The following is a 15,245-nucleotide window of genomic DNA, read 5'->3' as shown; positions in this document are numbered from 1 at the left end:
AACTGCAGGGGTTTGTGAGTTTAATGAAAAGCTATATTAGAAAAAAATAGCCTAGTAGGCTAAACTCGTAGCAAAAATAAAGTTCTTTATGAATCTGTAATGAGAAACATGCTGGATATTTTCAGTCATGCAGTCAATGTATTATATAATTAACTGTGTCCACGAAAAAATCAGTTTGTTCGACGCACTGTGGCATCTTGTTCTTGAACTACATTACCCAGAGGTCCAGTGAGTGAGGTGACGCACGGAGTCAGACGTAGAAAGAGATCCTATTGGACGATGCCGTGCATGCGTTCAGTCGTGTTGTTGTCAGTGGCGGCAAGATGGCGACTCTCGGAGACGCATCAGCCCCGGGGGTTAATGGGTTAATACAACAGTTTACAGCCATAACTGGTAAATATTGATATTTTACATTTGCGGGAATTTTTGCAATGGCCATTTCGCTTGAGTAAAACACAGGAGCTTTAGAAATGCTATATGTAGGGAAGAAGAATCGAGAGGCATCATCATTACTGCCCCCTCTGTCATGCAAAGGAAAGAGACTAACGAAAGAGCTAGCTGCTATCTTCACTTGCTTTAATATGAATCTGCATGCAAAAGAAAAGGAATCAGAACAGAAAAGGGGCGAGAAGATGTAGATTAATTACTAAAGTATGCCGATGGTAATGTAAAACTCCCTCGGACTGAACTTTGAGCATGCGATTGTAACGTTACTTCTGTTATTTCACTATCGCTTCATGTAACACATTTAAATTCAAACCAGATTAGTACAGCAGTAGGATTTTCACTCTACGAATATAATTCTCATTGCCAAATTTAAGTGCTACAGGTTGATTATGTGTGTTCGGATGTCTCCAGCCACCGCGAACGTGTTTAACAACTTCACCAAGTGTGTCTGTGAATATGAGCCTCAGTCCACAACATGGCGGTTTGTGTAGGCTGATTCTCAATCAGTTATACGTTTTGACTGTGTGCTTCTCACAACTCACATCTAAGTGAAAGATACACACAAAACTGTTATGTTTTAAACGGACTCGGATTGTTCAGTTTAACTGTTGTTTGACGTGTACACAAAGGCTGCTTTAGAGCCTCGCATGATGATCTGTATCATTTGATAGTTTCGATTCTGTTGGTCAGAAATACAAGCCATGTTGAGCAGCTCGCTACTTTTTTATAAAAGGTGAAAGATGCGCTGGTTGTGCGCATGCGCGCTTTGAAGAGGCGGGGTTTAAGAACTGAAACGAGCGAGAGTCTAGCAGCTCGTGCTGCTTCTGTCTGTTTTTAACGTCATATTTCAGATTTTACATACGCATTTTGTTTAAATCCTCCTTGTTTTCGCGTGTTGCCATTTAAACGTTTTAATGTGACCGGTATAAAACTATTAGGGACTGAACAAACGAGGTATTTGTATAAGTATTGAACAGCCTCATATCATACATGTACATATCATCATACATAATCAGTGTGTGTATATATATGTATATATTTACGTTGAGCAGACACTTTTATCCAAAGCGACTTACAAATGAGGATAGCAATAGATGCAATCAAGCCAACAATAGGGCAAAATGCTGTGATTTGTCCCTGTTTAGTCTAGCACAGTACTTTTTTAAAAACATAGATAATATATTAAGTGTTATCATTAATGGGTCAAGTTTTGACCATGGCTAAAGACTCTGGTCGAGTTAGGCAGGACTGGCAGGTCATTCCACCACCCTGGAACAGTCAAGGTAAAGGTCTGTGAAAGTGATTTTGTGCCTCTTTGGGATGGCACCACAAGGCACCGTTCGCTTGCAAAATGCAAGGCACATAGGTCACAATAGTCCAGTCTGGATAAAACAAGAGCTTGGACAAGGAATTGTGTAGCATGCTCCGATATGAATGGCCTGTTATTTCTAAAGTTGTATAAGCCAAATCTGCAGGACCAGGCAGTTCAAGCAATGTGGCCTGTGATTTTCAACTGAGTGTTGGGTTGGGTGAGACCTCAAGTATTTCTGTCTTTGCAAGGTTTAGTTGAGATATATATATATATATATATATACACTCTGCCCTCCAAAAGTTTGGAAACACCCTTGGCAAAGTGTGGTTTTGGATATCAACATAAATCCTTATCATTTTTGGTGCAAATACATTAAAGTGACTTGACATCATTGAAGACCAGCAATAATAATTTTCATTTTGATTACATAATAATGGCAATATATACATGTCAAAGTCAGACTTTGCCAGCTGTGATGCCTGGTTACTGGTTTAAACTTGGCCCAGGTTTGTAAAAGATTTTTGGGTCAGCACACCTTAAAAGCTTGATGAATCGAAAATTTTAGTTTTTTCTATGTATAAACTGTTTATGTAATAAAATATGTTTCCGTAGATTGTTGTCCCTTATCAGTGCATAATTATCACAAATTAAAAAGGATTCATGCCAATATTGTCCAAAACCCCACTTTTCTAGGGCGTTTCCAAACTTCCAAACTAGACATACAATGCTGTCACCATATAATCAAATCCTTGTTATTTAGTGTCATGTATTTCCAGTTACAAAATTCACTTCACATAATAAATGTTCTTTGCATGTGTATGTTTGTTTGCAGGAGCCACAGAGAGTGTAGGGAAGCATATGTTGGAAGCATGTAACAATAACCTAGAGATGGCCGTCACCATGTTTCTAGATGGAGGGGGCATCGCAGAAGAACCCAGCACAAGCGCCAGTTCAGCCGGAGCCTCCAGCAGCAGACACCCCCCTGTAGAGTGAGTGACAGTCTCTTTCTCTCAAGCAACATTTTGGTGTTTGTAAGTCACTGCATGCTCTGTGCTTTGAGTTTGATTGTTGTGTCCTCCTCTCTGTCAGAGATGATGTGCGAGCACCCATTCCTCAGAAGCAAGACATTCTGGTGGAGCCAGAGCCCTTGTTTGGAGGTAGGGGTTTCCAAACCCTGGGGTTTCCAAACTTTTTAATGGATTTTCCCATTGAGAAGTAGCCATTGAGATTTTAAGTTAATATTTCAATAATTTAACAACAAATTTGCATGTTCACAGTTTTCTGATGCCAGGTAATGGTCACATTACATGCAAGAAAATTGATAAAATGGTGTTTTATTTTGACTTTGTAGCTGGACTTTAAACTAGACTCAAACTAACCTTTTAATTTGTGAAAATGTTTCAGTCCACATTACATTCACACTTGTATTTTAGGAACACAATCCGATTGAATAATCATCATTATCATCATCAAAATAATAAAAATAGTTCTGTTTAACTAATTATAAAAACAAAGACAGAAATAGATTACCGTAAAATAAAATAAATAAATATTTGATAACTATATTACTACGTTCGAACTTTCCATTGTTTAAGCTGTCAAGCTAAGCTTTTAACTTTTGATGCACCAAAATGTTTTTACATTTAATTAAAGTTTTCATTTTGCTGGAAACCGCAACCGAAAATGAAGTTTATTCAATAATCAATTAATACATCAATTTTTTTTTAAACATCACAATTCCAATGTACTGATACTGTTACATGTTTTCTTTCTCGACCGTTCACATAAGACAAAATCGACTGTTTACTAGGATACTCGCCAAGCCCTACATTTAGATCTAGTACTTCAATTCTTTTTATGTGGCATGTGTAAAAGCCTCTCTTTCTCTCACGTTGAGTGCGCATGTGTGAGAGGACGCAACAGAGGGCGCTCTCAGCCAAGCAACTGTGCGTAAAGAGGGTTGGCATACCTTCCGATGTTCATTCATGTTTATTTTGTGCTGTAACTAGTTTAAAACTGAAGAGATGATCATTTTATGTGCGCTCCATGTTGCTTCTTGAACTGAGGTGTCCACAACGATCTGTCATGTCACATCTGAGAGCATCAAAGCAACACTGTTTGATTTCCGTTATAAAATTGACATAATTTGAAAGTTCAGACTTTGTTTCATATCAAAAGCTTATTGCGAATACTAAATGGGAGATACATGACTAATAATGTTTAGTAAAGTTTTGTTTTTGCATTAACAGAAAACGGCATTGACTAAAAGATCTCGGTTCATCAAAGTGAAGATCTAATAAAAATGTGTAATCGATATTGTCAGCTCGGCCAATAGCGTTTAAACAGTTGACTGTTACATGTTATAGTTTATCCACAGAATAGACGCAGTCAAAAATGTGCCATCAGAGCAGCACTAATTAATTAAATGTCCCTCCAAAACTGCTTTGGCTAAAACTGAAAATTCATCTTTGGTTGTCAATATTTCAGTGCATAACCACTTTTAAATATTTTAAATACTTAATGATTAGCTTTTCATAAACTCACAAACCTCCTGCAGTTCCCTTATGAATTCCCAGGGGGTTGTGTTTGCATAAGCTAATATATATATCTCTTTCACAGTACCAAAAAGACGTAGACCAGCACGATCAATCTTTGATGGATTTCGTGATTTTCAGACTGAAACCAGTAAGTATATGTGAGGCATTCTGATGTTTCCTCACATTTGGCCCACATGGATTGGTTCATCCTCTGAAACCCTGCTGTTGTGTTGTAATTCTTTAGTCCGACAGGAGCAGGAGTTGAGAAATGGTAGTGCAATGGACAAGAAGCTGAGCACTCTGGCCGATCTGTTCCGTCCTCCCATTGAACTCATGCACAAAGGCAGCTTTGAGACGGTAAGGTCTATGACTGCTTTAGTACACCTATTAGTATTACCAGTAACGCATTCAGTAATTGGCTAGTTCACAGCCCTCTGTCATTAAGTTCAAACTTTGTTAGCATAGTAATGTGTTTTGTTCCTGGCAAAGAACAAGTCAAGCCCTGCAAATCAGGGAGTGTCTAAACACTGGTTCAGGATGTTGAAAGCCTTACATAAGGGAAGAACTGAAATCAGTCTGGGTGAAGTTCAAGGAATGTTCCTGGTTCAGTATAAGTTCAGCCTTTTAGACAGCATCTGTGACTGACAAACTTTAAAAATGAGCCAAGACTATCACAATACATATTATTTTATTTATTTATTCATTCATTAGAATTTTTACAGGTGTGTTTTCAGAAATATAGCCATTTTATAAGTTACTAAAAGTTACTAATTTGTGTTTGGGTCAGTTTAGCCTTGGGTATCAACAGGATTTACACAGTGTTATATATATTTATATATATATTATATGTGTGTGTGTGTGTGTGTGTGTGTGTTTAACCTATGAGTTAAATTAATCTCAAAGATAACTGAATTCGGTATTGCGTGGTGTCTGAGAGCCATCTTTCTGTGCACTCACTTCACGTGTCAGTGTGAGTAAAGGCAGGAACACACCAAGCCGACGGTCAGCCGTCGGGCAGTTTTTCTTCGTCGGCCGACTAAGTTTCCTCAGTGTGTTCCACACCGTCGGTTGAAGTTGGTCCTCATCGGCTTTTTTTCGGCCGATTTTGGCGAGAGACAGAACTCTGATTGGCTGTGTAGTATAGCAAACCAGTCAGTTCACGAGAATATAAGCAAAAGTTATGAAAGCAAGCAAATAAGTCATGACGACACAGACAGAAGGTTGTTCCAATTTTACGTCATCTTACCTGAGCACTCGAATGCATGAATATTTTCATAATAACATGAGCAGAGTGAAATAAAGAACATGATCAGCATGATTGATATTCAAAACGGTAAGCAAGCCCTGCTTTATTTATGGTTTGTATACATGCAGTCATAGTTTCGCTTTCCCTTTTTGAATGACGAATATAGACAAATATATCTGCTTAAATAGACAGATATCTCATTTATACGAAGGCGCAGAACGTGTGTGCGTTTTGACAGTCGGCTGAAGTTCTTTCGGTATGTTCAAGCACATATTTTTTCCCAGACGCAGCCGACGTGAGCCAACCCCGCAGTCTGCTTTCGTCGCCACTAGTTCGTCGGCGTCGGCTTGGTGTGTTCTGGCCTTAATGCGTTGAGGTCTTTTTTGTGGTTTATTGCTCTTTTTAACATCAAGCACATCTTGCTCTTTTATTTTCTTGTTCATGCATGCTCTTTAAAAATAAAACCTCAGCCACAAGTGCTTTGTTTACGAAGGAACATTCATACACAACATTTTTTTAGTATAGCCTATAATAAGAGTACTTTATTTACAATAAAACAATACATTAATAAGTATTATAGGCCTATTTAATTACATATTTTTAAAATAAATTTTTTTGTTTTTGTGCATTGATGCAGAATCGTTCAAATCAGCATTGAGATTATATTCCACAGCTCTAGAAAAAATAAGCTCTTCGACAAAAGTATAAGCTGTATCTTTCTGCTTTTTAGTTTGTTTTGAATCTGGAACATTTCTGTAATTCCCGGTTCAGACTACACGATTTTAGCCTGATTTTGCCACGATCTGCTTGGCGTAGGGTGTCTTGGGGATTCGTAACTGACAATGGGCGTCGGGACACAAGGTTTGATTGTTTCAGCTCGTGTTGTGTGTCATAGTGGACGATAACCGATGTCGCTATACTCCTGGGCAAAAATAAAAAACAAAAAAATGGGCCAAGCCAAAAATGTCACAATATTAATGGTCTTTCAATGGTCTTAACAATTTTATCACTGATCAGGAAATAAGCAAGAATTGCACAAATACTGTAGATAAATTAACTTAGCATGGAATACTCTTCCCCTTTGTTTTAAAGGTGCTAAAGAGGATCTTTTTGTCGACTGAGAAACGAAAGACTGTTACTGAGTTTTTTAAATGAGCGCATGCGTAAGAACAACCCCCCCTCCTTTCGTGGGAACGCCTCCCAAAACTCGTGCACGAGTATCGGTCTTTGTCAGAACACGAGTGTTTACCACCAGCATTCGCTGTATCGTGTTAGTGAATTCATTATATCGGACTCACCGCAGGTAACTCATAATCTGCAGCTGTTACTCCTGTCTCCGGACAAAAACATTGCATGTGGCGCCTGTGGAGTGTGGAAAGTTACTGGAGCGCGCAGCCGCACTTGTCTCTCACAAGGAACGTCATGGCAGTGATTGACAAGCCAGAGGGCCGATCATCGCGTAAACGATTGGCTGATGTTTTTAAGGCCCTACCTCGTGCACAGATGATGTATATTAATATTATTCCTTTCAGTGCACCTAATAAATAGTATTTTATCAGTTAGTAAAGACAGTTTCAAGTAATATTGCAAAAATGTATTAAACAAAACATCTTCTTTAGCACCTTTAAGCTGTGTGGGTAAACAGACAGCTTTTTACAGGCAGAAGAGTCAGTGTTGTTCCACTGAATGTTAGTGGCTTCAAACAGTTCATGAGCAGTTGTAAAATGTCTCCCAGTTCATTTGAGTTTATATATTTACTATAGGGTTTAAATCTGGACTCTGACCAGGTACTTGTTCTCAAGCCACTTCTTGGTTGTCTTTGCAATTTGGGCAGGAGCATTGTCTTGTTGAAAAATAACATCTGTTCATTCCTCTTTAGATAGCAACTTTTCATTTGTAGGAAGCAAGATATTCTGCAATATTCTCCGGTACATCAAAGCATTAAATGACTTTCACAGTGTAGTAGCTCAGCAATACCAGCAGATAAGGCTCCCCGCATTGACACTTCTTCCTCCATGCTTCACTGTGCTAGAGATGCATTTATTATTATATTTCTCAGCAGATTTTTGAAGACACCACTCTGGAAAATCACCATGCAACTTGTGTTTCATTGTGATTCATCACTTCACACATAATTTCCCATATTCTGCCAAAAACTTCTGTCTTTGTCTTTCTGAGACAGCAATGGCTTTTTAAGAAGTGCATTTGCTTAAATTTAGCTAATTTCCTGACCAATAATTTGTGGTTAAGACAATAAAAAACTTGGTTTTTAACCATTGTATTAACACTTTCCCACAATATATATTTCTCACTTCAGGCAAAAGACTCCGGTCAGCTTGAAAACAAATGGCTGATGATCAACATTCAGAATGTCCAGGATTTTGCCTGTCAGTGTCTAAACCGTGATGTGTGGAGCAATGATGCTGTTAAAACCATCATCAGAGAACACTTCATATTCTGGCAGGTAAACTTACACAGATATGAATGACTTCAGTCTCTGTAACTTCCATGACATGACTTGTGAATGTGAGCTGTTGGATTCTTTAGGTAAGCTGTGTTTGCTTATAGGTTTACCATGACAGCGAGGAAGGGCAGAGGTACATTCAGTTTTACAAGCTTAACAAATTCCCCTATATTTCTATCTTGGACCCCCGCACAGGTGAGATACACAAGTCGTTGCTGAATCACTCCTCCTCAATGTGTCTTTTTACTCGATTTATTACTTTTTCTGATAAAAGTGTTTGGATCAATGATATGATGCTAATTTTTGTCCTGATCTATTCATTTATTAAACAATGAATTTCATTAATACAATAACTTAAAAAGACCTTTTCTATACTGAGCCTGTTTTTGATTTCTGAATTAAAATTTGTTTTAGGGGGCATAAAGTAAAAATGCATCATAAAAAATTAAATGATCACAAGATATATATTTTATGACAATGCAAGTTTAGTTCAGGTTGTAAAATGATTACCCAATAACATAATATTTATGAATTAACCTTGGTAAAATATATTTTAAAATCTTTTTTTTTTTTTTTAAATAATTCCTAAAATTTGCTAATGTTATTACTTATATTTGATTTTACATTACATTTTTAAAGTCCATTAAATTAAAAAATATTGAAAATGGAAATTAAAAAACTTATTTGAAAACCATATGAAGCCAACATGAATTCTGAGAATCCATTTCCAAGAACCTGGCATGCACATTTTAAACTAGATATTTAATTAAATCCATTGATTACAATGGAGTACTGGTAATTTTCATAGGACATTTAAAAAAAAAAAAAAATCATAAATATTGATAAATGTTTTTCTTACATCACACTGTTTTTACTACAGTTCATGTGTTATTTGAAATGTCAAAGATTTGCTCTATTTTTTTTTTATATATAAAAAGGTGGCAAGTGTAGTAATAACATTGTAATAACTTGGTAACGTGCAAATCTTTGAACACTCGTTCATTAATGAAAACTGTTCATCAGATACAATATGGATTTAGTTGAAGAATATTAAGACTATTTCATAAGCTTATGTTCCACTGGGTCAAAACTGCCCTGTAATGCGAAAATAGTATGCAGGATTTTTATGCATTATGAGGGTTAAAATAAATGATTAAAAAATAAGAAAAAATGTTTGCAGTGTTTTTAAGTGCTTCTGGTTATTGTCTAAAATTCTGAGTATTTAAGTGTTTTCATCTCTGGCAAATACAGGACAAAAGATGGTTGAGTGGAACCAGTTAGATGTGTCTTCATTCCTGGATCAGGTCACAGGCTTCCTGTCAGAGCACGGGCAGCTGGATGGGCAGTCCAGTCAACCTCCGGCCAAACGGGCTCGTTCTGTAAGTGTCCCCTTTAAGATCCTGAAGGTTCCTGAAAATGCATTTACGCATCTTTTCTTTACATCCTTTATCTGTCTATACAGGAGAGTTTGATAGATGCCAGTGAAGACAGTCAGTTGGAGGCAGCTATCCGGGCCTCTCTTCAAGAAACACACTATGAGTCCACCCAGGACAAGGCAGAGTCACGCTCAGATGATGATTCAGATGCCGAGCCTTTCTCTGACAGCGAGGGCCTGATTTCAGTGGACGGTTCCGATAATGAGGTCGGTGGAGGGGAGGATTCTTTAGATGGACACGTCCCCACAGAGGTAGCTCCTCCCACCAGACCAGACAGCCCAGCCCATCACAGGAAGTCCCCACACAAAGAGTTGTGCCACAGGAAAGAGGAGAGTAAGAAGAATCACTTAGAGCCAGTTGGGCTCAGTCACAGTCAGACCGGACAAACAGAGTCCCAACAGCGGCTGGGAGAAAACCACAGATCCACATCACACCAGCCCTCAGAACCTGCTGGCACCAGCACAGCAGATTCAGACGACAACGGTATACAGCATTTCTGTTATTATGTCAGATGTCTGTTTTAACTTTGGGTGAACTAGCACTTTAAGCCAAAATAAATTAAATTCTGTCTTTAGTTACTCATACTCGTGTTGTACCCGATTGCAGTTATATTTTCCACAGAACATAAAAGGACATTTTTGATGTAAGCGTGCCTGTGAAACTACAAAAAGCACTGTAAAAGCAGCTTAAAAGTAGTTCAAATGACTTGTGCATTATATTCCTAGTGCACTAAAGTTAACTTTGTGTGCAAAACCCGCTAAAATTTAAATTGTTATTCTCTGATAATCTGTTAATTTAAGAACCATTTTGACTGAATTGAGTCAGTGAATTGAATGCTAGAACTAAAGCAATCCTGTTAGTGAACATATAATTCTTTTGAGCCAGATGAGAAGTAGTTGATCCAAATCACAAATCGGGCTGAAAGATAAGTTCACAAATCTGTTTGCAATTATATTCAGTTTGTGTGCTAACAGCCCACTGGAGGGGAAAATTATCGGTTAATAATGACTTCAATTTCAGTCTGCTTGAAATCTATTAGTTATGGCTATGGTTAGCTTGTGTATGTTTTCTGTCATTTTTGGAGCTGTCATATATGGAAAAGAGCTGATCTTCAAACATTGTCCTTTTGTGTTCTGCAGAAAAAAATAACATACAGGAATAGAATGACATGTGGGCTAAATAATGGCAGTTTTTGGTGAATGTCACTTTTAAAGGATTTTAACATTTATACAGAGAATGCAATAATAAATGTACTAAAATGACTCTGTCCGCAGGTCCAAAGGCTCGCTTAATGCTGCGATACCCAGATGGCCAGAGGGAACAAATAGCATTATCTGCTAAAGCTAAACTTATGGTGGGTGAAGCATTTCACGATTTGTATAGTTCATAGGTTTCAGTATTAAATTCATAACGATATTGAATCACATTACACAAACCGGTTGAAAAGATAAACTTCAGTGTTGTCCTTTTAATTACCTATAACATTTAAATATAATAAAATTGCAAAAAGTAAACAAATGGAAAACAACAAAAATTAAGCATTTTAAACCTATTTCTTGTCTGGGCTGGCATGTTTTGGAATACATGCAAACAAATGTTTTAATATGAAAATATAGTGAATACAAGAATCAAATCAAATAAAAAGAAAATACAAAAATCTAAATGGCTGTCTGAAAGTATGTAAATACAGTTTGACTTCCGTCTCTGTGAAAGCGGTTGTCAGAAACAGAAAGTTGCGCAGTGTTGCTTTGTGTACTGGGGTAGCCGTTGTATTTCTGCTTTTCCATAAGCACCATATACTGTCAGAAAGCGAATTTGCATTTTCATTCTAGTTAATTTGTACGTTTAAACCAGTTGGTGGGGGGAAAAAACATTTCGATAATAATGTATCTAGAATTATTCAAAGTATTTTCAATTGACCCTTCGCCGGGAGTTTGATTGACAAGCGATCTAACCAATCAGAACGCCGAATCCGCCATTTTGTCCGACAAAGCAGTCAGGAGTTAGAAGATTAACCTCGGTGGAGTTAAACTTGAAAAATGGTGTATATTGTACATCTTTCCGCGTTTGAAACAACATTCATACTCGTGTTCATTCATGTTTATTTGATGCTATAAATGGACTAGTAGGAAGAGATGATCGGTTTACGAGCCTCTTGAGCTGAGGCGCTACAGCAATCTGTCACGACCATGGTCACGACACATTAAAGAGCCACAAAACGTTTTTTATTGTTTGAATTTCTTAAAAAACTACACAGTTTGAAAGCTGGGACTTTGTTTAATATCATAAGCAACCTGCTCTGTCTTTTCTGTCGACGTGTTGTCAGTTTCCTCTTTGCTCTGCGACGTATTTTTCACTCTGTGTGGCGTGACAGCACCACGGCTTGTCGGACAAAGCAACAGTAACTAAGGGGGGCGGGTCTTTGCGAAGGGTCAATTGCCCATGATAGCAAAAATGGGCATGTTCATTACCGCAATATACCATATTACCAACTAACAGAACGTGTCTAGCTCCAACCAATTAATTCTTAATTTTGTTTTTGTAGGCACTGGTGAGACACGTTCAATCTAAGGGATTCCCCAACGAACGCTTCGAACTTGTCACCAACTTCCCCCGCCGAAGACTCGCTCATTTGGACTATGACATCACACTGCAGGAAGCAGGACTGTGTCCGCAGGAGACTGTGTTTGTGCAGGAGAGAAATTAGCCCCTCCACTTGTAGATAAACCACACCCCCTTCTGTCCTGTCACTTGTGCCCTAGAAAGACTGAATTGACTGTGTCCTGTTACCACTTGTCTTTTTTTTTTTTTTCTCCTTTTTTTATAATAAGTCCAGGATACACAGAACATTTGGTAGTTCATAGGGACCGCCCCCTGAGCTGCATTTGTCAACGTATTTATTTACAAACAACTTGGCACCTCCCATCCTGTCTGGGTCTAATTCTTCAAGGCAGTCCGTATACATGAGTTATTCTCATTTTGATATGGAAGTTTAATCCCCAAAAGCTTTTACAGATGGCCTTGATATAAGAAAAACATTGTGTATCATGTGTATGCAAAGTTTCTAAGGATTGAACATCAGTTCCAAAATGTCTACAGTTCCTATCAAAATCATTGGAGCAGGTTGGGATCCTGTTGAACATGGGCTCAGGTGATGAATTGGGGTGGATGCTTATTATTTAGAGGTAAACACTCACATATCTCATCTGCAATGTGCAGGGATGAATGGAGTAGAGTGACATTTAGCTATAGTAAGTTTCTGTCTCCTTTTTTATATACTGCATCATTTCCACAGAAAACTGATTCTCAAATATAATCATTGAAACAAAAGGGACAGCTGTTCCACTTGACTATTTCTTCAGTAACTTCTTCTCCTGTTTTGTGACATGATTCTTGTTAGAAACATTTGCAGTCAGAATGTTCCAGAGGGTGCTTGAACATAGAAGACTTGTGTGCCACAGTGGACAGATCTGGTTGTCTTTATATGCATTTAGGGCAAGCTTTTATTTTTGCATACAGATCTTAAGTGATTCAAAGTGACACAGATTCCCCCCCACAGTTTAGCACCAGCATTTTGAACAGTATGAGTGCCAGACTGGCCACTGGGGGGCAGACGAATACTCGAAGTAGCTGTAGCATTTTTCTTGTCGAAATCTATATGTAGAAGCCACATTAGTGGCTGTTTCATTTATTGTTAATAACTTGAGATGTCCACCGTATTGGAACGGTGCAAGCAAGTTATTCACATGAATGAATATCTATTTCTGCAATAGTCTTAAAGCAGGTGATTTTCTTTATCATAGTTAGATAATTCTGTATATACAGAAAATAAAAAGAATATTATTTGAAGCTCTTAAAAATATTATTATCAGAGAATTCTACTGTAGGTATGTTACAAGTACAGGCTGCACATTATAACATTTTCAGTGGAAATTTATTGGTTTGTTACAGTGTGAGTGATGAGCAGCATCTGAAAAGTTGACCGTTCCAAGATGGCGGACATATTGATTTGTCTGGCGAGGTCGAATTAGGTATCTGCATCTAGATATTTATGATTTTTTTCTGATCAGTTTGCTGGTGTATAGGTTTGCAAACACACCTCTGCAGATATTTATATACAGTGCCTTTTAAAAGTGTGGGGTCAGTAAGTTTTTTTTTTTTTCTCTTTTTTTTTTTAAGCAAAGATGCATTAAATTGATCAAAATTGACAGTAAAGACATGTAAAATGTTACAAAAGATTTCTAATTCATATAAATGCTGTTCTTTTGAACTTATTATTCAAAGGATCCTGAAAAAAAAAAAAATTAAACACCTCAACTGTTTTCAGTATTGATAATAATAAGAAATGTTTCTTAAGCAGCAAATCATCATAGTGATTTCTGAAGGATCATGTGACACTGAACTTCAGAGTAATGATGCTGGAAATTCAGCTTTGCATCACAGGAATATTACGTTTTTAAATATATTTAAATAGAAAAAATAGAAAATTGTAATAATATTTCCCAATATTACTGTTTTGATTTTTTCCTTGGTGTGAAATGAACATGAAACATCATGGAAATTTAAAATCGTGACATCCAGGCCTGGAAACAACAGAATATTTAGAAATATTTGCTCAGTGAAATTTCTATAGTGAATATCAGTGTAGTTATGGTTTACTCTAATATACACTATATTGCCAAAAGTTTTGGGACGCCTGCCTTTACGTGCACATGAACTTTAATGACATCCCATTCTTAATCCGTAGGGTTTAATATGGAGTTGGTCCACCCTTTGCAGGTATAACAGCTTCAACTCTTCTGGGAAGGCTTTCCACAAGGTTTAGGAGTGTGTTTATGGGAATTTTTGACCATTCTTCTAGAAGCGCATTTGTGAGGTCAGGCACTAATGTTGGCGAGAAGGCCTGGCTCGCAGTCTCCGCTCTAATTCATCCCAAAGGTGTTCTGTCGGGTTGAGGTCAGGACTCTGTGCAGGCCAGTCAAGTTCCTACACACCAAACTCGCTCATCCATGTCTTTCACTGGTGTCAAAAGTATTCACATTCATTACTCAGGTAGAAGTATAGATACTAGGGTTTAAAAAGACTTCTGTACAAGTAGAAGTATCAACTCAAAGCTTTTTACTCAAGTAAAAGTGTAAAAGTACTGGTTTCAAAACTACTTAAAGTATAAAAGTAAAAGTAATGTAAGGAAAAAGATGTCATTAAGGACAAAAGCTTAAGCCGCGCCACAGGGGCCTATTGTGTACTCCACCTCCTCAAAAAAACATTTTTCTAAAGGCCATATGACTATAATGTTATATTAAAATGTTAATGTTGAAAAATTTGGGATGAACTAGACTACCTGTTTAAGCCGCATATATGCCCATTGAAAATGAACGCATTTTAGTACAATGCAAATACATTAAAGAACCATATATGTGTACTAATGAGCATTAACGTGTTTCATAGAGCAGAAGATATGATGACTAGATGCCTATAAGTATTGTAATGGTGCAAAAAGTCAAACTTCTGAGGCATGTCATCAATAACCTTTATTGGAATGTAAATGTACATCCAAGCTTAGCTTCATGAATCTGTGAGGGCAACGGACAAGAAAACCCAGACTCATCCATCGGATTGCCAGACAGAGAAGCGTGATTCGTCACTCCAGAGAACACGTCTCCACTGCTCTAGAGTATAGTGGCGGCGTGCTTTACACCACTGCATCCGACGCTTTGCATTGCACTTGGTGATGTAAGGCTTGTATGCAGCTGCTCGGCCATGGAAACCCATTCTATGAAGCTCTCTACGCACTGTTCTTGAG

The 15,245-nt window shown here is 37.6% G+C and overlaps 1 protein-coding gene across 3 annotated transcripts; it reads left to right on the top strand.

Annotated features, from left to right (window-relative positions):
* Positions 1-318: 318 nt before the first annotated feature.
* Positions 319-13,674, top strand: ubxn7 (UBX domain protein 7). 3 transcript variants are annotated; one of them, XM_067362819.1, is made up of 11 exons: positions 319-393; positions 2,592-2,748; positions 2,849-2,916; positions 4,379-4,444; positions 4,541-4,653; positions 7,860-8,006; positions 8,111-8,201; positions 9,258-9,385; positions 9,469-9,925; positions 10,717-10,796; positions 11,988-13,674. In XM_067362819.1, exons 1-11 carry the CDS (start codon positions 324-326, stop codon positions 12,147-12,149), a joined length of 1,539 nt encoding a protein of 512 aa, XP_067218920.1. In that variant the 5' UTR covers positions 319-323; the 3' UTR covers positions 12,150-13,674. The 3 variants fall into 3 exon arrangements, with proteins under 3 accessions (XP_067218920.1, XP_067218921.1, XP_067218922.1); XM_067362820.1 differs by lacking the exon at positions 319-393 and adding an exon at positions 532-662; XM_067362821.1 differs by lacking the exon at positions 319-393 and adding an exon at positions 1,278-1,401.
* The last annotated feature ends 1,571 nt before the right edge of the window (positions 13,675-15,245 follow it).

This window comes from Chanodichthys erythropterus, chromosome 16 (genome assembly GCF_024489055.1).
Source record: "Chanodichthys erythropterus isolate Z2021 chromosome 16, ASM2448905v1, whole genome shotgun sequence".
NCBI lineage: Eukaryota > Metazoa > Chordata > Actinopteri > Cypriniformes > Xenocyprididae > Chanodichthys > Chanodichthys erythropterus.
This window is presented reverse-complemented; position numbering and strand designations above follow the sequence as displayed.